At 40.8% G+C, this 25,360-nt stretch overlaps 1 protein-coding gene across 1 annotated transcript in view; it reads left to right on the forward strand.

Annotated features, from left to right (window-relative positions):
- The first annotated feature begins 379 nt into the window (after positions 1–379).
- The window catches only part of tenm3 (teneurin transmembrane protein 3), a 280,572-nt gene continuing 255,591 nt past the window's right edge, over positions 380–25,360 (forward strand). The window contains exons 1-4 of the mRNA XM_030724603.1: positions 380–396; positions 17,363–17,485; positions 20,529–20,643; positions 23,022–23,092. Of these exons, the coding sequence (XP_030580463.1) occupies positions 17,383–17,485; positions 20,529–20,643; positions 23,022–23,092 (289 nt within the window). The 5' untranslated portion in view covers positions 380–396; positions 17,363–17,382. The remainder of the gene's footprint in view (positions 397–17,362; positions 17,486–20,528; positions 20,644–23,021; positions 23,093–25,360) is intronic.

A 25,360-nucleotide genomic window follows, 5' to 3' on the forward strand; every position in this document is an offset into this window, starting at 1 on the left:
ACACACACACACACACACGCACGCACACGCACGCACACACGCACACATAAATACACACAAATATCTCTCTCTTAACTATTGTTACTATTTGTCTTTCTCTTTGCTAATCTGCATAGCATCATCTTGCTATTTGTTTGTCAGTGTTTTTCTCTCACAAGATTGCCATACTTGCAACTGTCTTTCTTTTTCTCATCCCTTTCTCTCTTTTTTTAATCTGAGCAGAGAGAGGGATTAGCTGGGAGGAAGGAAAAGGTAGGAAATGGAAAGCAAGAGATTATCTCTGCAGATTTGTGCTTGTGAACCTGTGGATGAACAGGAAGGAATGAGAGAAGAAAAGAGGAAGAGGAATGCAACAAAATGTAGAGCAAAAGAGGGAACTGGGAAGATGGAATGGAGGTATGTAAAGGAGTGATGGTTGAATTATAAACAATGAAGAAACTGAAATGGGTGGATTATATCAGAGCATGGTAAGTTTGACAGTTTGTTACATTATCAGACCAGCTGGGACAGATGGACAGAAAGCATCAGGCTACAGACTTACAACTAGAACAATAATATAACTTACTGTTTTCAACAAAAGAAAAAAAGGAGAACTCTGCTGTTCTTATATTTATAAGATCATCATGTTAAAATACATTTTTCATATTAGGTTGTTCGAGCTACTTTTGATACGTTACTGAAGTTGCTCTAGAGCTGACTTTTATTTGAGTTCTGGTTCATCTGTATGAACTTAGACCACTAGATATGAAAGTCAGCTGCTCAATAGCAAACTTTTTTTTTAATTAAATTACACTTTATTGGACTCTTAACTTCTCAATATCAGCCTGAGTCTGATTCCGACAGAAACAGCATGCCATGATATTTCCATTGCATTGTCTATTGACATTTCACTTGGAGTGAAATTAAATGAATGAGTTGGTGTCAATTATTATATGAAGGGAAGGGCAAGTGAGATGAAGTGTTAGGGAGAAAGGGAAGGAGGAGGTGATGGCTTCATTTATCTGTATAGATCCAGGCTCTTAAGTTTGGATCCACAGGCAGCTTTTAGAAATTTTAAACCTCACTGGGCCAGACAGGGAGGGTGTTTATAAGGTCCACTTAAATCAGCCAAAGAGGAAATGGCCTCTCTTTAATAAGCTTTAGAGAGAGTTCATTCCCATGTCCATGCAATCATTTAAAAGCCATCTCTTTGTTCAAGTAGAGGCTGCAATATGTCCATGGTTTCCTCCCTTGGCTTGGTTGATTAAAACAGAACAACAACTAAAGTACTCACGTATTCTGTTTTTGGTGCTGCAGCCCAGTGAACATACAGTACCTGTCATTGTTATACATTCTTATACAATGTTATTTTGTGAACCGTACATAAAGGACATGACCAGTGTGGCTGCATCACAAAATCTTACACCATCTTACCAGCCAGGACTGGATGTGGATTTGAAGATGGATGCATAATTTCCAGGAGAACAGCACAAGGGATGTGTGGAGTGGAATGAAGAAAATCGTTGAGTTTAAGGTGACAGAGAGGCAACCAGTGGGCAGCCTGAACAGATCAAATGAGCTAACACATCTGATAAGCACTGCCTGCTTGAGCGACCATATACAGTGACCATATAGGCTCTCAGTATTCCAGGTCATGGTTGTCTTGAGTTCTTGAAAAGAAGGCAGCTGGACTTCTTTTTGGTTCATTAAGACTTTTCACCTCTCATCCAATTTTAAGTTGGGAGATTTGAAATAACCCCACACTTTGTAGGCATAGTGCTTTGCAGATTGCTGAGCGTCTGCTGCAGAGTGGTTATCACTGAGACATGCAGTTAGTGGGGTTAGGTTAATTAATAATTAATTAGCGACCCTGACAAGGGTAAGCGGAAGTGGATGGATGGATGGATGGATGGATGGATGGTGAACCGCTGTTGATCTTGACTTTTGAGAAACATTACCTCTTTACGATGCTGTTTTTATACTCAGTCATGTTACTGACTTGTTAGTAAAAGTTATACAGTGCTGTGAAAGAGTGTTTTCCCCATTCCAGATTTTTTGTTGTTGTTGCATATTTGTCACACAAAATCAAGGTTCTATATTTTATTCCCATGTCGACATTATCGATAGGAATTTGTTTCAGTAATGCCTCATGCACTGATGAGAAGCACTCAGTGTGAAACAATAGAATAAATACCTGAATAAAAACAATAGAATAATACATAGAATAAAGGATCCAGACCTTAAAACAGAATAAATACTAAAATAGTAATACTGAAACTCCTGTAAGGCAATTACAGTAGCAGCATCAAAGTGGAAAAAACAAAACAAAACAAGAACAAAATAAAAACCAAATTCATATTTAATCATTGCAGAATTATTGCATATTGTTATGCCCCAGTCTAGGGGTGAAGGCCACAATGAAAGGTTTGGAAGGGTGTCCTTGCCCCAGTCCCCAGTCCCCAAAACCAGAAACGCAAGCACAGTTTGCAAGTTAAATTAAGGCGAGTTGTATTATCACCTTCCACATATAATGAATTACAAAAAAAGAGAGGAAACTGAAAGCATAGGCTCACAATAAAAATCAAAATCAACTGTTCCCAAAGAAGACGGCTGGCATGCAAAATCACTGGCCTGGGACAACATACGGCTGTAACAGCCCCCTTCCCAATACCAAACATCCACGAGGAAAAACCACGAGAGAGCGCACCTGTCGTGACATTTTCCATGCCCTTCCTGCGGTGTATTTCTAAGTTAAGGTCCTGCATGAGAAGCAACCATCTCATGAGCCTTTGGTTGGAGTTTTTCATTCTGGCCAGAAACACAAGGAGGTTATGATCTGTGTGCAAAGTACAGGTGACAAACTACAACCAATGTATATTTCAAAGTGCTGCAGCACAAACAGCAGGGAGAGAGCTTCTGTTTCAATAGTGCTGCACTTAAGATGATGAGTGAACTTTTTTGAAAAGTAGCCAATGGGATGATCTACATCATGCTTGTCCTCCTGTAGCAGTACAGCACCCACACTGGCACCCACCTCAAGTTTAGAGGGACAGATGACGTTAGGAACAGCCAGGAAAGGTGCGCTGCAGAGGAGAGCTTTGGCAAACTGGAAGGCATGTTCACACACGGGTGACCAAACAAATGGCTTTGACACGCTGGTCAGACTGGTGAGAGGTGCAACAACATCTGCAAAATTTTTTGCAGAAACCACGATAGTAGCCAGCCATTCTGAGAAACTGACGAAGCTCACATCTAGTGCGAGGAACCTGGAAGTCTACAATAGCCTGAATCTTGGCCATGAGGCGCACACCTGACCTTGTTCTATCTGCTTCCCAAGATAAGTCACTGTGGCTCTACCAAAGTCACTTTTGGCAAAGTTTAAGGATAGGAATGCTCCCTTCTTGTGTTGGAGGGTTTCAGTGTGTTCGGACTAGGTGCTTGAATATGTTACAATGTCGAGGCACACTTCACAGTTTTTAACACCGACTAGGACAACATGCACGAGGTGTTGGAATGTGGCAGGGGCATTCCAGAGACCAAACGGCATCACAGAGCAAGAAATGATCTGGAACTGGGTACAGCTAAACTGTTTCCCACAGGTAAGCGAACTCTTGCTGTAACAGTGCATGTTTGGTAGGGTTCACCTGGTAAGCATGCTGTTTAATTAGTGGGTGATTACCTACATCGATGTTGTGTTCCAGGATATTAGTGCAAGATGGAGTGTCAGCAAACAGAGAAAGGTTACTTCTAATCAAGTGTCACACATCATGGTGGGCAGACTCATTCAGATGGGATTTAAGATCTTTTAATAATTCTGAATTTTGAAGTTGGGAACAAGGCTCAACACAAGCAAAACGTAAGCCGTCGTTTTCTGCTTTACTCTGAGATGGAGGTGCTGGTGCAGCAACAGACATGGCTGATGGTGCAGCGGGGGATGAAGAGGCATTTTCGCCTGCATCGCAAGTAAAATAATAAAGCTTCATTAAACTACTGTGGCATACACGAGATTTTCTCCTGCGATCTGAGGTACCTACAACATAATCTGTTTCGCTGTTTCTCTTTAACAGCGTAAAGAGAAACAGTGCCCACAGAACTTAGCCTGGAGAGAAGATCCAGGAATGGGTCGGAGAGTCAAAGTTTGAACACCAACTTGAAAATGTCTCTGTAAGGGCTTTTTTATCAAATCCCTTTCTTATTTTTCCCTGAGATGCAGAAAGAGCACTGCGCGCAATTTCGCATGCTCGATGCAAGCGCTCCATAAAAGAGCTCACATAATCTGTCACGTTCTGTTTGGCAGGAACTGTGTCAGAAAGCCACCTCTCTCTAAGCAAATGCAGAGGACCATGCACTGTGTGTCCAAACACCAACCAACGGCAACCCCTCATCCCACTCTTTTCCTGACTTGAGACAAAATTTCCTCATTATGGATCTCAGCGTTTGGTGAAAATGCTCGAGTGCGCCCTGTGATTCAGGATGATATGCACTGGATTTTTGACATTTAATGGACAGTGATTGTAGGACCTGAGTGAACATTTTGGACATAAAGTTGGAACCTTGGTCTGTCTGAACTGATTTTGGTAAACCAAAAACTGAAAAAACTCAAGAGTGCTTTGACACCAGCTTTGACTTTGAGGATGCGTAACTGGGACACTTCTGGGAAGCGTGTGGCAGCGCACATCAAAGTTAAAATGTACTGATGTCCTAACTTGGTTTTGGGAAGTGGACCTACACAATCAATGCAATGTCCAGAAAACCTTTCATGGGCAAGACTGAGTACCTGGGGTCTGAACTTTTGCAGAACAGTTACCTGTTGAAATGCATTCCAACCAAGATCAGTGAATAAGGGAGGGTGCCAATTACGGATTAACACACCATTTTCAATGCTGTCAACACGGGGACCCTTGGATGGACGGACGGATGGATGGATGGATGGATGGATTACCCTTGGGCTACGCAACTGATAGACACTTAGCTAAGATTGAATCGGTCTGTTGTGCACGTACAAAATCGACTTATTTACCTTAAAAGACAGGTCGGCTCCATCAGAAACACTTTTTTCTGTCTTTTCCGCAGGTGGCTCCTTATACTCTGGGCCATCTTCGGAGTATAGAATAGTCAGATAGATCAACATCACCATATTTACCTTTTGGTGTGTGAGTGACAACACAAGCAAGGATCACAGAGGGCAGACTGACAGCAGCATGATCAGGCATGAAGACCTTCTGACCTGCTAGATCATTCCTGAGTACCAGAGCAACGCCCCGCACCAGCAAACATGCACGCACCCCAACTTTTATCAGGCCCAAAACAAGAGATGACTGCAGGAAAACTTTGTGCAGCGGGGCCCTTAATGTGCTCATTTTCACTCCCCACACAAGAGCGTTGGCTCCACAAAAAGAGGCATTGGAAAAAGGGAACACACTTTGCAAAATGAGACTTCGTAGCCCCAGTATTGCACAAGATTAGAACCGGCACCCGATCCTCCTCCTTCCCTGTCAGTGAGACAAACCCCTTTGAAATGAAGTGCCGGTAGCTTTCATCCACCTCATCCTGTTTTAGTTCACCACTGTCCGGAGGCAGAGTAGGAGCAGGCGCAGACTGAACAAAACCAATACTTTTCGGTTTCTTAGAGTTCTGATTTTGCTCTTTACACTGAAGTGAGGGATAACTAGTGATGAGATGTCCATTCGTGACCAGAAACAGGAATAGGATTAGTCCATGATGTTTAGAGGAGACTTTCAGACTTTTCGCAGGTTAGGCAATGGAGCACATTCACGGCGCACGGAGGATAACAGGGTGCAACATCTCAATACAAACTCATGCGCGAGCAGTTTTTGACAATGAGTCCACTTTAGATACACGCCAACATTTTCAGGGAGACACGTCTTAAATTGTTCTCAGAGAATCAGCTCTCATAACTGAGAAAAAGTCAGTTAGCTTACAGAGAAAAATAAATCATTCCAAAAGTCTTAACTCAAATTATGTTTGATTATTATTGATCATTTGAAAATGGTTCTTGTTAACTAACTGCAGCCTTATCGAGCAACATGTCTTTCCCAATTCTTGATAACCAGCCTATTACTGACAAAAAACACTACTCAATTAAAAATTCACATGTACTATTAAGGGTCTACACCAGTGAATGTCAGCTGGTGGCCTGCGGGCCACATCCAACCTGCCAGAGCTTTCCATCCGGCCCCCCGAATGTTACTGAAATCAAGACTAGCCTAGAGAGGAGTTCAGATGCAAAAATGTCACCTCCATCAAAAATGAGATGATGATATTTCCAAAATTCTTTACACACTTACTATACACCAATCAATCATGTCACATCATAACCCATTAAATACCCGTCTCTGGCTAGTCTATCAAAAAACCCCAAACACAACTTCCCATTGTCCACAAAAGCCTCCATGTACCTAGAACCAATCAGAATGCAAGACCGGACCATGTGACTTCAAGTATTTTGAGCACTGTGCTGCACTGAGGAGCCAACTTTTGTTGGTAGTGATCAGATTGTAAACAGAACTGACGGTGAGTCTGACCTGGTTTTATGTAGAAAAAATATCAGATTTGTCAAACTAACAGAAGTAGAAGTCATAATGAGATTTCTGTTGGCGAACCTGTGGAAGGATCGTTACTGTTGAACACACTCCCCGGCCTGCACGGGGCTCCCGTCTCCTGTGCTGTGAGGGTCTCTCACACGGTCTGCTCGTGGGAGGGGTAGGTGGCTCGGTATGTACCCACATGTGGGTGGGGCGCCCACATGTGGTCACACAGTATGAACTCTTCATGTGTTCCTATATTCACTTAAAAAACAACAAGAACAGAAGTAGATTGTGGATAGATAAACTTGTTGCTCTCATGTAGCATTTTGTTTCCTGTACCCATCATATCTATAACAAGAACAACTGCGCACATAAACATAACAGAGAAGAACATGTAAGTGCAAGACTTGCACATCACATCACTAAAAATAGTATATATTTGAAAGGAAAATTGATTTATCAAATGATAAGAGATTACTTTGGATAGAATATTAATTTTAGTTTACTTAACGAGAGCATCTGGCCCTCACAGTGTCTGCTGAGAAAAACTGGACAAATGTAGTAGTTGACCCCTGGTCTACACTCTTTTTCACTGGTATTTCAGTTTTAAAGGTTTATTTGCCTTCAAAATGCAGAACTCCAGAACTGCAGTAAAGTTTCCAAAGAGATAACATGGAGGACAGTGCAGTCATTTCCCTTCAGAACACCCTTCAGGACAAAAGTTAACTCATTTTTTTCATTCCAACATGGTTCAGTCTAAAAGACTGAACGTTCTTGAAGAATTATGTTATGTATATGAAGGTCATATATGCAAATTCAACAACCTCCTGATTGCTGTTTTCAGTGTGGCTCTTTAATCCCTATTAGGTTTTCTTCATTGTTCATTGAAGCACAGTGTTTTTAATTAACTGTTTAATTATTGATGAAGCCTGATCAAGCTCTCTTAATTCACTTCTTAACCAAAAAAGAAAAAACCCAGCAAACTGATCATTGCTTTCACTCATCTCTCTTTCCTGTTATCCCCTGCTCTCCGCTCTTCATTCTATTTTGCTTCCCTTTTGTAATATTCTATCTCTTTTAACCTCCTCCTTCATCTGATTCACCACATCACAACTAAGTGCTCTGTGTCAAATGATTATAGAATGTAGTGCTTAGCATGGTCACCTCACAGCCAAAATGTCCGTCTCTGAACCCAGCTGGGGCCTTTCTGTGTGGAGCTGGCTTGTTCTGCATGTGCCTGCATGGGCTTCCTGTGGGTTTCATGGTTCAATGTTAGGTTAATAGGTGATTCTAAATCGGCTGAGGATGAAAGGTAGATAAAGTGGTTAAAGTATATAAAATAAGCACTTTATGAATGCATGGTTAAACATGGCCTGTTACATCCCTGGTCTAGGGGTACCTGGACAAAAGAACCAACCACACTCAAGAACAGGACAGCAACACAGGATAGCTCAGTGCTTCTCAAAAAGTGGGGCGCGCCCCACTGCGGGGGGCCGCGGTGCGCTACTGGGGGGGGGCACGTCTGACCCCGGGGAACATGCTTTTTTTTTTTGCCGTACAAGAATTACGTTTAATTGCACATCCACTACAGTAGGTGGCAGTGGTGCTCTCATTGTCAGAGTGTGCACAGTAAGTAATATCTCTATGGTGTATGTTTCTGTTGCCTACTCACAGCGTACAGCAGGCTCCACCATGACTATTTATAGTCACGGCAGAGAGTGGGGGGAGCGCAAAAGGTTTTCTTCTTCCTAGGGGGTGCATAACAGAAAATAATTGAGAAGCACTGGGATAGCTGAAGATGTGAAGCAGCAGTTTATTTACTTTGGACGTGAGCAATGCCAAAACAACAAACAAAAGGTTCTGCTGTTCTCTGTCTTTACCTAACCAAAATAAAAGACAAATATCTAACCTAAGCTCCTAGCCAGCAAATGAGAAAACTGGTGTCAACAAAAATGGCTTCTCACTCCTACCTGACTGCTGCGCTGCTCAATATATAAAGTCGTAAATGTTAAAATACAAAACTATTTACAAAACTCGAGGTCACCAATAACAAGGCCCTAACTGTTCCAGGAAGAGAGCTAACTCCAACTCTGAGTCAGTTACCATGGTAACAGACTCTGTGACCCTAACCTGGCAGGTTTTATCCAACAACCTCTGAGTGTCTCTCTGACTCCGCCTCTCGCCCGAGCGGGAGATCGACAGACGGATCGGGGCTGCTTCTGCAGTGATGCGGACGCTGCTCCGGTCTGTCACGGTGAAGAGGGAGCTTAGTGTAAAAGTGAAGGTCTCGATTTACCGGTCGATCTACGTTCCTACCCTCACCTATGGTCACGAGCTTTGGGTAGTGACCAAAAGAATAAGATCGCGAATACAAGCGGCAGAAATGAGGTTCCTTCGAAGGGTGGCTGGCCTCTCCCTTAGAGATAAGGTGAGGAGTAGAGCCGCTGCTCCTCCACATCGAAAGGAACCAGTTGAGGTGGCTCGGGCATCTGATTAGGATGCCTCCTGGACGCCCTTTGGGTGAGGTGTTCCGGGCATGTCCCACTGGGAGGAGGCCCCGAGGTAGACCCAGGCCAACCGAGAGATTATATCTCTCAGCTGGCCTCTCCCTTAGAGATAAGTTAAGGAGGGCGGCCATCTGGGAGGGGCTCAGAGTAGAGCCGCTGCTACTCCACATCAAAAGGAACCAGTTGAGGTGGCTCGGGCATCTGATTAGGACTGGGAGGAGGCCCCGAGGTAGACCCAGGCCAGCCGAGAGATATAATCTCTCGGCTGGCCTGGGAACACCTTGGGGTCCCTCCGGATGAGCTGGAGGAGGTAACTGGGGAGAGGGAGGGCTTCTCTGCTTAGGCACCTGCCCCCGCGACCTGGCCCCGGATAAGCGGAAGAGAATGGATGGATCTATGAATGGATGGATGGATGGATGGATGGATGGATGGATGGATGGATGGATATCACCAAGTGGTTTAACTTTTAAAAATCACGTGTCTAACAAGGCACTTAAACTGTGATCATTGTAAGCAGTGAAAAGACTGATACCATTACCAATCTTTCCTGTCTCCAAATGTTCCTACAATAAAAGTGGAAACTCTTCACTTTGTGTACATGGACACAAACCAGTTTCACATAAGGAATCACCTGCTTGTACACATAGGGAGGTACAGTGCTGTGAACAAGTATTTACACCTTATGGTCTTTCTATGGAACTGGATTTAATGATGATGATGATGATGATGATACTTTATTTTTCCTCCTGCTTGCACTCCACATCCTTTCCTCTCTCCTCACCAGCCCCTACTGTGGAAAGAAAACTCACTGAGCTCAGTCAGCTGACTCACCAACCTCACCTGATGCCCCACCTTTCCACTGCAGCCGTACTCTCAACCACACTGATTTTTTTATTTTTTTGTCGTATTCAAATGTTTCAGATCATCAAACACATTTTAATGTCAAAAATAGCCCATGTAAATACAAAATGCAGTTTTTAAAGTTTTTTTTAATGATTTCATTTACTAAGGGCAAAAGTCAATTCAAACCTTCCTGACCCTGTGTGGGAAAAAAAAAATTGCATCTTTTGAAAAGGTTGTGAAAGTTCAATTTCACCAGCCACAGCCAAGCATGATTACTGCCAGACCTGTTAAATGAAGAAAGCACATAAATAGAGCCTGTCTGACAAAGTGAAACAGGCTAAAAGATCATAAAAAGCAATACATCATGCCACGAGCTAAAGAAACTCAAGAACAGATGAGAAACAAAGACACATCTATGAGCCATTTCTAAGGCTTTGGGACTCCAGTGAAAACATGACATCCCATTTCCTATTGGTGGAAAAGTGCCCCACATCAACCAATCAAAAAATAAAATAAAATGAGATAAAAAATATGGCAGCGCTTGGTATTTGGTTGCAGAGCCACAGGTGAAAGTTATAGCAAGTTTTGAAATTTGTGAGATTTGTGGCATCGAGTGTGTTTGGAGTGTGTAGTTAGTGTGTAGTTAGTGTGTAGTGTGGTGTGTTTAGCGTGTTGTGTAGTCATGGTAAAGGCAGGTGCTGCCAAAAAGCTGCCAAACTAAAATGTAAACACTGTCTCACGGGGTGTGACACACCCTGTGACGGGCCCCTCTGTCTTGTGGTGTGGTTAATAATTTGTGTGGCATCTCATTGTGACACCTGATTGTTTTGTAAGTCGTACAAAACAAAGACCGAGGCAATGCCTGCATTTTAATCTAAATAGTTGTATATAGCTTTGTTTTTTGCTAAATTTCTACATAAGTCTTTGGAAGTTTTTGTATTTTAAGCCATTAAAATTGTTCATTAAGCATGTTTGTGGTTTTCACAGTAAAAAAAGATTTTTTTTTTAATTGGATTTTAAGGTTTTTGGGGATTTTAGGTCCAATGTGTTGACACAGTACATCAGAATGAAAAAAAACCACTGTGCAGTCACACATGTGAGGTTGTGCTGGGAAAAAAATGCTACCAAACAAGGCGAGGTAAACCGGTTTTAAGGTGAAATATGAGGTAAAAGCAGAAGTAGTCAAAAACAGTCAATTATACAATTATATAATTTGTGCCCATGCTTAAATTTATGCACCATTTCACAAGTGCTCTTTAAAAGACTGTAACTCCATTACAGTTTGTTGCTTGAGAGAAAAATAAAGGGGGGGGGGGGGGGGGGGGGGGGGGGGTTTATGCGGATAATCAGTGTATTATGGTAGCACAAAGCATTTGCACTGCTGTCTGAACACAACATAACAATGTGCTCCTCCCAGATTAACCATGTACGCTTCACATTACCCTGACAACCATTTGGGGGGGCATTCAAAGGGTTCGTGAATGATGAGAAGGTGAGCTTTATGGGACTTTACAGTAATTCATGGTCCATCATAGGAATACAAGTACAACAACAGACCAATCACAGGTAAGAACTGATGCACAAACGTGGCAGAGAAAGGGGGTGTGGGGACGCAGAAACATTTCAAAATATTTTTTACTGTAGATTGAGAGAAAATATATCAAGAAAAAGTCAAAGACAGAAAACCTTCATGAAGTTTTGTGGAGGAGGAACGTGTCTGGATGAATGACCAAGTTCTTCTGAAGCAGCTCCATCTAAACAAGAGTAAGTAATGAACTTTATGAAAGTATGAACATGATAAAGCTTCGTTTCAGCTTTGTGTGAACTGTGTTTTTAACTGTAACATTACTTTATTAGTTTTGCTTCTCAAAAGGACTTTCAATGAATTGTTTTCCACTTACCCAGTTCACCTATCTGTTATTCTACATTTTTATAGCTTTTATCCTCTAAGTATGCAAGGTTATTATTATTATTATTATTATTATTATTATTAAGCCAGAACAAACAGACTCAAGAACAGTTTCTTCGCCAGAGCAATCACCACCCTGAACTCACACACTCACCCACTGTAACTGTGCAATATTATATTATTCATACTGAACAATATCTGACATTCCTATATTGTGTAATATCCAGTATTCATTCACTAGTGCAATATTCATTCACCAAGTGCAATATTCATCATCTTCATTATTATATGTATACACATATTTACTTTTCTTACAATGTACAGATGCACCAATGCATGTATATATTTTTATACATTCTATTTTTTGTATATTTTACACATTGTTTATTTCTGTATATCTCTTGATTATATTGATCATACGAGATTATAATATTTTTATAATATTTTTATTTTAGAGAGTTTGATTTTCTGTTACATGGCACTGAACAGGAGTGGCCCTCCAATCTCATTGTACATCCTGTATAATGACAATAAAGGCATTCTATTCTATTCTATTCTATTCTATTCTATTCTATTATTATTATTATTATCTCAATTTACCTGCCTTACCTTTACTTACTTTACTTACTTCTTTTCAAGACTAATACAAGTCTATCTTTTAGGATGGTTTCTACTGAACAGGCATCAGCATCCTTTGCACTGGAGAGGAGTCCCACCTGGGGTCAGAGTGGGTGACCGAGGACAGGGCTGCTGGGGCACAGCTGTCACTGGAAAACTGAAGCAGAGCTGATGTGGTCCCCCGGCCACCATGGTTTATCCCAAAAAGAAGCCCTGGTGTCAGGGACAGGAACTGCTTTACTCGTTACCACACAGACCCCAAAACACCTGAACATTTGTAATATAGAAGTGACAAAAATCAAACTTTTCAAATGTTTCTCTTGTCTTATATTGTCTTCATGTTGAATTTCTGTTTCCACTTAATACAAATCCTGAAAAATCAAAGTCTGGTTTTTGTATTTGTGTTTTTTCATTCCCTCTAAACTGTTGTTATATAATAATATAAAACAGCTGCTACATATTGAAAGCTGAGGTTATTGTAAAACAGGGGCAGGGGAGCGTTTTAAGCTTGTTTTAAGGATCTCAGTCTGATTTAAGTCTGGACTTTGGCTCGGCCACTTCAAAACCTTCATTTTGTTTGGTTTTTTAGCCATTCACAGGTGGACTTGCTTGGCTCAAGCCCAAGTGTGCTTGAGCCTCAGGGCACAAACTGATGGTCATTCTACTTCAGTATTTTCTGGTAGAGAGCCGTATTCGTGGTTCCATCAGTTATGGCAAGTAACGAAGCAGTAAAGCAGCTCCAGACCATCACACTAGCAGTTTGACTGGTGTTCTTGTAATGAAATGCTGTTAGTTTTACAGCAGACCTTCCAGAAAGTAGAAGTTTTGTCTTCTTGGTCCACAGAATATTGCCCAAACTCTTCGGGATCATTGAGATGTTTTTTGGAAAATGTGAAATGAGCCTTTGTGTTCTTTATGGTTGGCACTGGTTTTTACCTTGGAACGCTGCTAACACTGACCTAAATAAATGAAATCATCATTTTGTATATACTTGGGTTGTCTTTGTCTAATATTGAAATTGGTTTGATGATCTGAAACATTTCAGCGGGGCAAATAGGCAGAAAACGAAAAGAAATCAGGAAGGGGGCAAATACTTTTTCACAGTCCTGTACGCAGGATCATGAGTTAATAGATTACATCTTATTATTATTATACAGGCCTTTTGTAATGGAGAGTCAAATCCAAATCCATGAACAGTCTTTCAGTGAAGCCAGTCGTTTCCCAACACAGCTGGTTCCACCTCCAAATCCACGTTCGCCTCCGTACAGAAACAGCAGTTATTGTTCTACAAAAAGCCATACTTGCTCGCTTCTTCCTTGTTATTGCTTTGCACTGCACTGTAAACACTGTCAATGACATTGACTTATTTTGGTTTTTCTACTATAAGGTAATACATGTAATTCTTGTGTTTCCCATCATATATTAACAGCAGTTTCTTCATGGATGGCTGAAGAAACTTTGAGCAAGTTCTTCCTCAGGCACAATAAAGTTGACATTACAGCTGAAGGGATGACGTTTAAAAATTGTTGTTTTTTAATGGAGCTCCTGCTAACACAGAAATGGTAATGCAGAAGATATTTTGTGTGTTATTGTTTGGTGCAAAGCACAAGTCTAGTCACAGTCGGTGTATGTTCTGTTAAGCTCTGTGTTTTTTCTGTTCAGGTTTGGTTTATGAAACAAAACAAAATGCTCAGCAGCTCCGAGAAAATAAATACATATAGCACCTCCTGTTCCTGTGAATCATTCAGGGGCCCCTGCCAGCTTGGCCCTTGCTCATGGCATAGCAAACCATGATTATCCATTCCATTGCAGATCACCAGTTAATATATGAATATCATGTATCTCATTAACACTCCATGATGAGCTTTTCTTTATACTTTCCATGTACTTGTTATGTATGCGTGGGCTCACTGTTGATGCTCCTGGTGTTCTTCAGGTCAGGTGAAGCTGAAAATCTGATGTGCAGGATTCAGCACCTATGCCCACAGAGGCCCATTACTCTGAACAGAAATAAGTATGTATGGTAAAGGAATTATTACAATTATGGCACTATGGAACAGTTTTAGTCAGTCATGTGCTGCGTCATTAAAGATAAGCATGTACAAGATGACATCAATTGAACAATTATAACTGGATAGAAAAGAATGAACTCTATAAGCCATGTATTGGCTTATATGCTAAAGTGCACCAAACACAACTACACTAGCAAGATACCTATTAATAACAAGCATACACATGGCATGCAGGTCCAGAAGGTCGGGGATTTAAGGATCAGTGTCTCAGATTAAGTTGATGGTTTATAAAGCTGTGTGACCACTGCTGGCAGTGCATGACCCATCCTCTCTTTATGTTAGCGCTTTTCTCTCTCTGACTTTAGTGTTGCACTTCAGTGTGAACCTTCACCAAAAAAATCTGATTTAGCTTTTTCCGATCCTCTCTTGCTTCCCTGTCGGTCATTGTGAAAGCTAACGTTGACCGCAGCTGCTAACTTCATATCTGTCTGAAGATGCTTACATGTCTCAAAGACTGTACTGACTGCTGTAAATTTGCATTGTCCTGTCTTAGGATTAATTCCATCTTATTGCTCATCTGACGAACAGCATAAGAGCCGGTCTGTGCAACTGTACCACTCATAAATAGACAACTGGTGATTCTATATGAAGCTCCGCTAACACAGTTTAAAGCAGACTACCTGTCAGGCTGCTGTTATATAAGCAGTAACTATTCACATAAACAGGCTGTCACTGTGACAAAGTTGCAAGGTTGCAGTGTTTTTGCTGTCTTTTTGCTGTTTGGGTAAAAACAGCCACTTGATGTATTCCTAAAGTGATTTTATGCACATTTGCTGCACCTGTAAGTACACAGTGCAAATTAATTAATGCCATTAATTTGCCAATTAATGGCAAATAAAAATTGTTTTTACTGTTAATCTATTTTTTTTGGTCTGTAAAAAGTCAATAAAAAGTAGAAAATTCCCAAAGTTCTTAAAACCCAAGGTTATGTTTTAATAGTATTTATTTTTGTGTGATTTATAGTTTGCATCCAAAAATATTCTGTTTGAAATTCTAGAAAACTGAGAACGAACAGCAGATTCTTGCATTTGACATATCAAACAGATGTTAGAGCAAGTATGCATGCAGATGGTCTACACGAAGGTAGTTTTGTGACCTCTATACTAATGAAAAATTCTCTGTGGGTTTTCCTTTTTAAATAAAGTGAAAAACTACATTAAAGTATGAATGAAAACTTTACATAAACCACAGAAGCATCTACAGGCATTCTGCTGCAGAAATCCTGTGTGCATAAAGTCAAGATTCCTTCATTGTCATTGCATATACAAGCATACGCAACAAGATTCAGGTGCACTACTCACAACAGTTGCCCTTGCAGTCAAAAAAGAAAAGTAATAAGTAAAGAAATAGAATAAGTAATTAAATGACACACTAGTTATTTCACCCTTCAGTGTGGTTCAGTGTGTGCGTTAGGGTTCAGTGTGGTGATGATTCTGTTTGCCAGTCCTGTGGTTCGTGCTCTGATAGTTCTGTATCTCCTCCCTGATGGGAGCAGATTAAACAGTTGGTGTGATGGATGGTGAGTCTTTGGTGATTCTTGATACCTTCCGGAGGCATTGAGACGTGTAAATGTCTTTCAGGGTGGGCAGATGTGTGTTGATGCTCAGAAATCTTTATGGCTCGCTGTATTGCCTTCTTGTTAGCTGCTGCTGTACCATGTGAGGGTCCCAGAGTAAAGAGAAAGGAGCTCAGCACACAGCCCTGAGGACCCCAGTGTTGAGCAACAGGGTGGTGGAGTGATGAGGTCCCATCCTGACTGACTGTGGCCGGTCTGTGAGGAAGTCCTGAATCCATCGGCAGGTGTTGTGCTGGAGGCAGAGATTGGACATCTTGGAAAACTCTCCTAGGGTGGATGGTATTAAAACCAGATCTGTCCACAAACAGCAGCCTGGCGTATGATCCCCGCCCTTCTAGGTATAGCAAGGTGGTGTGGAGTGCAGTGCAGATGGTGTCATCCATTGACATATTTGCCCAGTAGGCATACTGTACTGGTGAGGGTCCAGGCCAGTTTTTCCAGGCACTTCATGATGACAGGTGTCAGAGCCACCGGCCTGTAGTCATTAAGACAGGTGACTGCAGTGTGTTTAGGGACTGGCACTATAGTGGATACCTTTAGGCAGCGATGCATGGTGCACTGTGACAGGGATTGGTTATCGATATCAGAAAGAACTCCAGACAGTTCCCCTGCACAGTCCTTGAGTACCTGTCCAGGCACGCCGTCAGGTCCAGGCATGCCATCAAGGCCAGGCACGCCCTCAGGTCCAGGCATGCCATCAAGGCCAGGCACGCCGTCAGGTCCAGGCACGCCGTCAGGTCCAGGCACGCCGTCAGGTCCGGTCACTTTCCGGACGTTAATTCTTCATAATGTGCGAGTGACGTCATCTGGTTGCAAGATGAGTGCCTGGCTGTCAGTGGGAGGCACTGGTGTAGTGGCTGGCGCCATCTGTGGTCTCTGCTCCTCATGGTGGCTGAAGAAGTGGTTCAGCTGCTCTACCTGAAATAAATGTGAATATTAATATTTTCATCTAATATAATCTGAATTTGCCTGTTTGTATAGTTGCCCTTATGTGTGAGTCTGCCTGTGACCAGACTTTTAGCACAGATTACAAAGAAGCACACAGTACAGTCTAATTCATTCTTTTTTAAATCAAGTTAGGATCACGTTCTGCTGCCTGGCACTGGTATTGCTGATTGTCAGCAGGTTACAATGACTGACTGTAAGTGTTAACTTTAACAGTGACTGCAGGATGAGGCCATTGTAACTCCTTGTGTCCCTCTGTGTGTCTGTTTGTAGGTGGACCAACGACCTTCACTGTTTGTCCAGTTGTGTCTCGCTCATTCTTTCTTCTCTTTTCTTCTTCTCTCTCTCTCTGTTTGTCTGTGCAGCTGTTCAGCAGCATGCCTGTATGTTTGCCAGCAGCATAGGAAGAAGCATTATGGAAGTGAAAGAGCGACGTCCATACTGCTCACTAACTAAGAGCCAGAAGGACAAGGAGGGACCATACACTGGTGAGATATTCTTTGGCTCTTGAACTAAAACTATCAACAGAATGTGAAGAAATAAGTGCTCCAATGTAATGTCAGTGTTTGTGCTGCTGAGGTATCTGCTAACCAGGTGGTGATGTCTTTTATTCTTGTATAATCCAACTTTGTAGCACAGGACATTACAGTGAGTCAGTGCAGCACCCACTCTATGCCCTCACTCCAACATGATCAGAAGAAGAAGCACTGACCAGACTCTGCATTATTCTTTTATAAAGTCTGTAATGATCAATGAAATAAACATTAAACATAACAATGCCCGAGGTTCTTGGGAAGCTGCAAGTGGAAAACTGGATTAGCAAGGTAGCCAATCTGCAAGTGTTAGCTTTTAACCTAGCACCTCTTGCCACGTTTATGCTTACTTATGCACCATTTACAACATTCCCTCCCTGAGGAATGGAGGCCTGATTCCTGCAGCAGGCTGAGATTCTGTAGCCTTCTCAGTATTAGTGTGTTGGGGATGTTACCATCACCAGGACTGTGACGTCCGCTTTGAGGACCCCACCACCCCGTCCACCACCAGACTCACCGCACCACCTGGAGAAGAACCCCTCAGTGTGACCCCAGCAGAGGTAAGGAGGATTCTACAGAGGATTCATCCTCATAAATCTGCTGGCCCAGATAACATCTCTGGGTGGGTGCTAAGGGACTGTGCAGACCAACTCTCTGGGGTGTTTACTGACATTTTCAACTCCTCTCTCATACAAGAAGCTGTCCCCAGATGATAAAAGACGGCCACCGTCATCCTGGTCCCCAAGAGCTCCACTGGTACATGTACTTGGGTGTTCACCAAAGGACCTCACCTGGGGCAACAACACTTCCAGTCTGGTCAGCGCCTCTACTTCCTCAGGAGGCTGAGGTGTGCTGGACTAGGAAGCTCAGTCCTCTCCTCATTCTACAGATGTGTGGTGGAGAAGCGTCCTGGGCTCCTGCATCACTGTGTGGCACAGAAGCTGCTCTGCAGCAGAGAAGAAAGCTCTGCAGAGGGTGGTGAAGGCTGCACACAGGACTGTTGGAGTCAGCTTCTCCAGCACCACCAACATTTACACCTCCAGATGCAGGAAAAGGGCCACCTACATCCTGAAGGACCCCACACACCCAGCACACACACTCTTTGACATAAATATCTTTAAAATAATAATAATAAATAATAATAATTATAAGTACCACAAGAGCCTCCCAAAGTCAAATAGTAAGCGCTTGTCAATATACCATTTTTGATCTAGAACCTGTAACATCCCACTGCAATCTTGACTGGCTTGGTCTTTTGGTCATGGATGTGCTGAATTACATATTTGTTAACTCCTAAGAAGTTGTGGATAAAGGAATGCTGGGAGTGCCTCTGGATGGTGACCGCTTTTTCCGCTTGATTGGATTATGGTCACCTTGTTAAAATAATGTTAAAATAAAGGGTTTGTTTTTCTCCAGGTTTTTCAGAAGAGACAAAAAACTGAATTAAAAATACAAAATATGATGAATATGAGGCAAAAATAACTTTGCTATAAAACTTAGGCCATTATTTTAACAAGGTGATGTTATGTAACCTAACTAATAACATACATTCATGTTTACATTAGTTTGAGTCCTGTGTAATTCTTTATTGATTATGGTTGAATTTATGCCAACATCCTGTTTCTTCCAAGAACCAGTAATCTCTCATAACCTAGAAATTATTAAATCGAAGATGCTTCTTATTAACAACAAATGTCTTGGTCCCAGGTCTTTGACCCAGTGTTTTATGTTTTTGGTTTTTCAGATTCTGTTTATTATAGAATATCTTCAGTTTGATTCTGATTTTGCTTATTGTTTAAGTTTTTACCTTTGGTATTCCCTCAGTGTTTTCCTGTCACTTCCTCTGTGTTTAGTTCAGTTCTGTCTACAATTCCCTGTTAGTTATTGCTCCTCTCTTCCTCTTTCACTGTGGTACCATTTGTCTCTTGTGTGTTGTGCTTAGTTTTACTTCCCTTGTCTTGTTACCCTTATTTATTTTAGGTGTGTTTAGTTCCCCAGTTGTGTGTCATTCCCCATTAGCCCTCAGTGTGTCTGTGTGTACTTAAAGCCTCAGTTTACCTTAGCTCTCTGTGGTCCTGTATTGTTGTTCTGCCCTGTGTGTGTTTACCTGAGATTTGGATTCTCTTGGTTTTCTTGGGCTTCTCTAGATTTTTTCCTATCACTTTACGGTGTTTTGAATAGTGTATTAAGCAAAATGCTAACAGTTTCAAAAGAGAAGCTGATGTTTAAGAAAAAGCTACAAGATTAAAAGACATTTGAGTGACTAGTTGTTCTTGCCAGAAAACTTCCAAAGATTTTCTGTGTAGTACATGAGAAAAATTTTAGGATTTTTTTCTTCCTTCCTTTCTTCTAGCTGACCTCAGGCTTTGGATCTGCTGAGGAAGCAATCCTCTGTCAAGCAAGCTACAGCTTTATATCTGATCCTCACGCCACCAAGCTTTTGTTTCAGGGCCTTATGGTACTCTCAGCAGCAGGGTAGTTCAGACCAGATGACACACCGAGAATCATCATGCTAACAGTCAGTGAACAAACAACTCAGCAACTGCTGTTAGAAATGTTTTCAACTTTCCAAATGAATATGCCCCCCTCCCCATCCCTGCAAAACACTTGGATGGTGTGACAGTGAAAGGCACTGGGCACACATTTTTAGTACAAAGCTGTACTGTAAGCTCATCTGACTAGATGTGCTTTAAAATCTGGAGGTAATCAATGTCTGCAGACTAACAGCATTGGAGATGATTCTCTATTAATATGCCATTAAAACACATTTGATTAATGACTTTTGGTCCAGTACATTCCACTGACACTGTCTAACTTTCTCAACAGTGATGGTACTTAACAGTGCTGTCATTTTTATTCTGATAAATCAGCATTTAACCCAATAAAATTAGTAAAAATAAAGGAGTTGTTTTTATACTCTGATCTGCTCACTCTTCGTAGGGTAATTATGGCTTGGGCTGCGCCTATGTTGAGCCTGTGTTAAAATCTGTCCATGTAGGTTCATCAGGGGACAGTGAAGACTGTGCTATTGGTTCCCGCGGACTCCGGGTCCCCACCCAGAAGTCCTACTCCTCCAGTGAAACACTGAAGGCCTTTGACCAAGACCAGACCAGGTTAGAACGTGGACGATGCACATGATAATCTTCTGTTTTCTCAAGCAATATTAGAAAAATGTGAAAAACACCATATACAAATTGTATCTGACTTGGGGCAACTTGGCATTATTAGTATTTTATTTGTGTTATCATTTGTGTATTTCTGTTTCCTGTGTATAATTCACTTTTGTAACAGTTGGTTAAATGTTTTTTTCTTTAATTAGTGTTCTGGTGTTCATTCTGTTGAATAAACCTACAGTTCTGTAAATGTAGAAACAGTTCGTTTATAGTTAAGTAAATTATTCATTCTCATGAAATATTCAACAAGCATGATGGGGTGACTGTAGCTCAGGAAGCAGCGCAGGTCATGTTATTCAGAAAGTTGGTGGTTCGATTCCTGGCTGCTCCAGTCTACGTGCCAAAGTATCCTTGGGCAAGAAACTGAACCCCTGTGATGCATTCACTGTAGTGTGAATGTTAGATAGAAAACACTTCTATGAATGCGTGAATGAAGGCATGTTGTATAAACGATAACGAGACGATAACCATAGACGTATAATCCTTAAAAATATATGTCTATAATGATAACTAAATAAAACGACCTAAAATGATAAAAACAATAACAAAATTAATTGACACTTTTGTCAACGAATGAAAACGAGACTAAAATGTTTGGCGGGGACGAAATCCAATCTGAACTGATTTAATTTGGTGACAGGGCGGGACAAGTTAGGAAAACATCCAATCAAACGCACACATGCGCAAATTTGCTCTAAACCCGGGAAGACCAAACTAGCCTGTGATTGGTCGTTCCTTCCGATAGAACTAAGTGATGTAACCAATGTCAGCAGGGAGAAAGAGAAGAGCCGATGTATGGACACATTTGCCCTTTGATGTTGTGACAAACAAAACGATGTGTAAACCATGTGGGGCGACTATCTCGGGTAAAAACAGACAAATCTTAAACAGCATCTGCAAACCAGTCACCCAGATCTCCATGCAAAGGTCAGCATTTTAATGTCATGCAGGGTAAAGTGTTTTTCCCAGTTTGTGTTCAGAGAAAATCTCCACCCCGCGGTGGATTAGCCTTTATAATCTTAGTCCTGAACACTGCCCTGTACCTTTCAGAGCGTCCTGCTGTAAAACGCTGGATTATCTCAGTAAGGTGGTGTTAATGATCAGGTGTGTGGGAAGCAGGTGAAACACTAATGTTAATATTATTAATAATATTCCATAACTTTTAATAAATGTTTAATTTTGTGTAAGCGTGTATAATGACTAATTCAAGGGAACTGAAGAAAAAGTATTTACATTTTACACCCTTTATATTTTAGTCACTAAATCGACTGTAGATTTAGTGACTAAAACTAAAACTATTCAGATGACTAAATTATGACTAAAACTAAATTACATTTTCGCCAAAAGACTATGACTAAAACTAAATCAAAATTTGTTGTCAGAATTAACACTGGTATCATGTTATACTTGAAGCTTTCAGTGATTGAGCTGTCTTAGGTCAGGGATTTAAAACCATTCTTTTTACATTTTGAATATCTGCCTCTGATTACTCAGAATATCAGTATCACACAGGTTAGAGTAGGACAGCACCACAACCTGGGCATATCCAACATTTTGTTTTGTACGTAAAGCAGTGAAAGCATTTACAAACAGACTGTGAAGAGGCATCTGCACAGTGTGGATACTTTTCTACACTTTTTACTTTAACTCCTACATTATTGGCTGACTCTATAACACATCAAGAGCTGGTAGTTCAGAAGAATTATGAAAGTTAAGACAAGATTTGGTAAAACAAGAGAAATTTCATGTAAAACTTTGCAGGGTGGCATGTAGTGGCTGAGTTGTTAGCTTGTGCTTATGATCTTTATTGCATAACAATAACATTCAGCAAACAAATCACTGTTTGTTTGTTTGCTTGCTTGCTTGCAGCAGGAGCAAATAGATGTGTTTTTAATTAATAAATGAAGGAAATATGGAGTCTGCCCAGGGATGCCTCAGCATTGACTTGAATGTGTGCTAATACTAAAAATGGTTTTCATCACTGGAGTGAAAAAGACGTTTCACCAGTTAATTTGCAAATTTAATTCATCAGCAGGGTTATAAACACCCGACCTGATCTTTCTTATGTGCAATTTCAGTAAATGGAATAAAATTTAGCTGAATTCACATCTGCAGTAGTTACCTATAATTACCTAAAAAACATTTTTTTTGTTCTTACCAGAATTTGCATTGGCAGTTTTGCACTTCCATACATTCAGAGTAATAACAAAAGCACCACTTAGTGCAGAGTGTAGTTTTTACTTTATATTTTTTTATCAAGGGTGCAGAGTGAATGTGTGGCATCTTCCTTTATTCTGTTTACCCTTGGTTTTTGACAGGTTACTGTATGGGACGACCAAGGGACACAAGGACGTGGTTCACCATGAACAGGATGATTATAACAGACAAGGTCAGTCCACTAATGTGCACAGACACATATGCTGGCTGTAGTTTTTTATCAGTGGACAGAAAACAAAGAATAAAGGTACTGCCATCAATTACTTTCAAAATATGAATGGACTTGTAAAAATATAATTGACAATGCATATGCTTTAAGCAAACTATTAATTATATTTAATTTAATGTAGAAGTATTTCATATTTAGATATATGGTCATGTATGTGTTCATAAACGTATGTGCATAAAATAACAAATCTAAGATTTCAAACAGAGATGAACACAGTTCAGATGGAGGATTGAAGCTTATGTTAAGTTGGTCTGAAGTCTATAATAACCCATTGAAAATTAAAGAAATAACAAATGAGAAAAATAGCAGGGCAAAATGAAAAATACTTAACTACAGAGTATGCCCATTCTTCTCCAACTCCAATTCCCACAGCATCAATATTTGAGGACATAATAGTATTATAATTACTCAATCATCTATCACCTGTATTTTCATTGCTGTCCTAATTGGAGGTCATATAAAATTATAGTCACTATTAATTTGAGCAGCAGCACTCCTTATCTCTTATTTTCATTTGCTGATTTTGCAGCTGTTTTTATATATATTTCAAAAGGATTGTTATTGTTGTTGAACCTGATTCAAGCACATTTCCAGTCATTCCTGATGCCCAGTTAAATTTATTGAAAGCATGAAAGTGCTCTAAATATGTAATAAACCCATGAAATTCAAATATCAAAGAAACAGCATTTGAAATAGCAAAAGTAAATGTTGGACAAATTAAACTTTGCACAAAAAGTAAGGAAATTTGTGTTTGGTTGATCATTTCTTTGTTGCAGCAATGCTTCTGGGCAATAAATCCTGCTTATTTCCCCTTTAATGGAGCCACATTTGTAATGAAATGAAATGCACTGAGTTGAGTGTGTGGGTTGCGCCCATGAAAAACGTGACAAATCTTCTCAGCCAAACAGCTGATTCTGCTGTTGACTCGTGTTTTGAGCTTCTGGTCCCCCGGGCTTTTCTTCATTAGAGACAATCTCAATGCAGAGTGATATCAAGATGATATTCTGCAACCAGTGGCAATCCCATATCTCCACAGTATGTGACCAAACTCTATCCTCCAAGATGACAGTGCTCGCCCACACAGAGTGGGGTTTATCAGAGACTACCTCCAGAATTTAGGAGAGGGTGGACTGACCTTAACCCCACTGAAAACATGTGGGATCAGTTTGGGTGTGCTGTTCGTGCCAGAGTGACCAACACAACCCCACTGGCTGACCTGTGACAAGTGACCAACATGAGGAAGAGGCGCCAGGCTGTTGTGGCTGTGTGTGGTTTTTCCACATGCTACTGAGGCCCCTGGTTGCTAAATTAATAAACTGCCAGTACGTCTTGTTTCTTCAGACATCAGTCATCCAATCCAATAAACACCAAAGAAAATTCAATAGCAAAATCAGCTGTTTGGCATTGTTGGCAAGTTTTTCATGGGTGCAACCCACATACTCAACTCTGCTGCTCAACCCTCAAATGCATTTTCCTTACAGATGTGGCTCCATTAAAGGGGGAATAAACCGGCCTTCCAACAGGATCACATTTATTGCCAAGAAGTTGTTCCAACAAAGAAATAATCAGCCAAACACAAACTTCCTTACTTTAGCACTGAGTTTGTTTAGCGTCTTCATTTTGTTTTATAGGGAGAACTATAAAATAATACAGTTTTTCTATATAAGTGTTCTGTCAAGACTACAGGACAATAAGATGAGACTTTGTTTTCACCATGAACCTTTCTCACTATGTATATTATTTACTAATATGCAAGAATTTCCAGCTTCTTCTTTTCTAAAATGTAATGTGCAAATAGGAAAATTACATGTTATCTGTTTTTTATATGATCAGATTCACACACATTATTTACAGCAAAATGGCCCCCAAAAATGATAGATTCACTTCTCACTATTAATAGTAATATAGATTATCATTAATCAACTACTTAGCTCATGTCATAGCTGAAGATGAGCTGACAGATTACTCAGATATTTTACGTAAGGTTATCCAAAGACGGTTGTGAGACATAACATTACCTTTCTAAAATTAGAACGCACCCTCTCCCATCCACCCTGCTGATCCTGTTCAGGGTTGCGGGGCATTTATTACTTAAGCATTCAGTGTACCATGAGCTTAATTTTATTGTAACAGTGTATGTGATGTTTTTAAGGAATAGTGTTATTTGGCCGTTTACTGTAAAGACAAAATTGATGTCTTTGCCCTTTGAAA

Source organism: Archocentrus centrarchus, unplaced genomic scaffold (assembly GCF_007364275.1).
Source record: "Archocentrus centrarchus isolate MPI-CPG fArcCen1 unplaced genomic scaffold, fArcCen1 scaffold_38_ctg1, whole genome shotgun sequence".
NCBI lineage: Eukaryota > Metazoa > Chordata > Actinopteri > Cichliformes > Cichlidae > Archocentrus > Archocentrus centrarchus.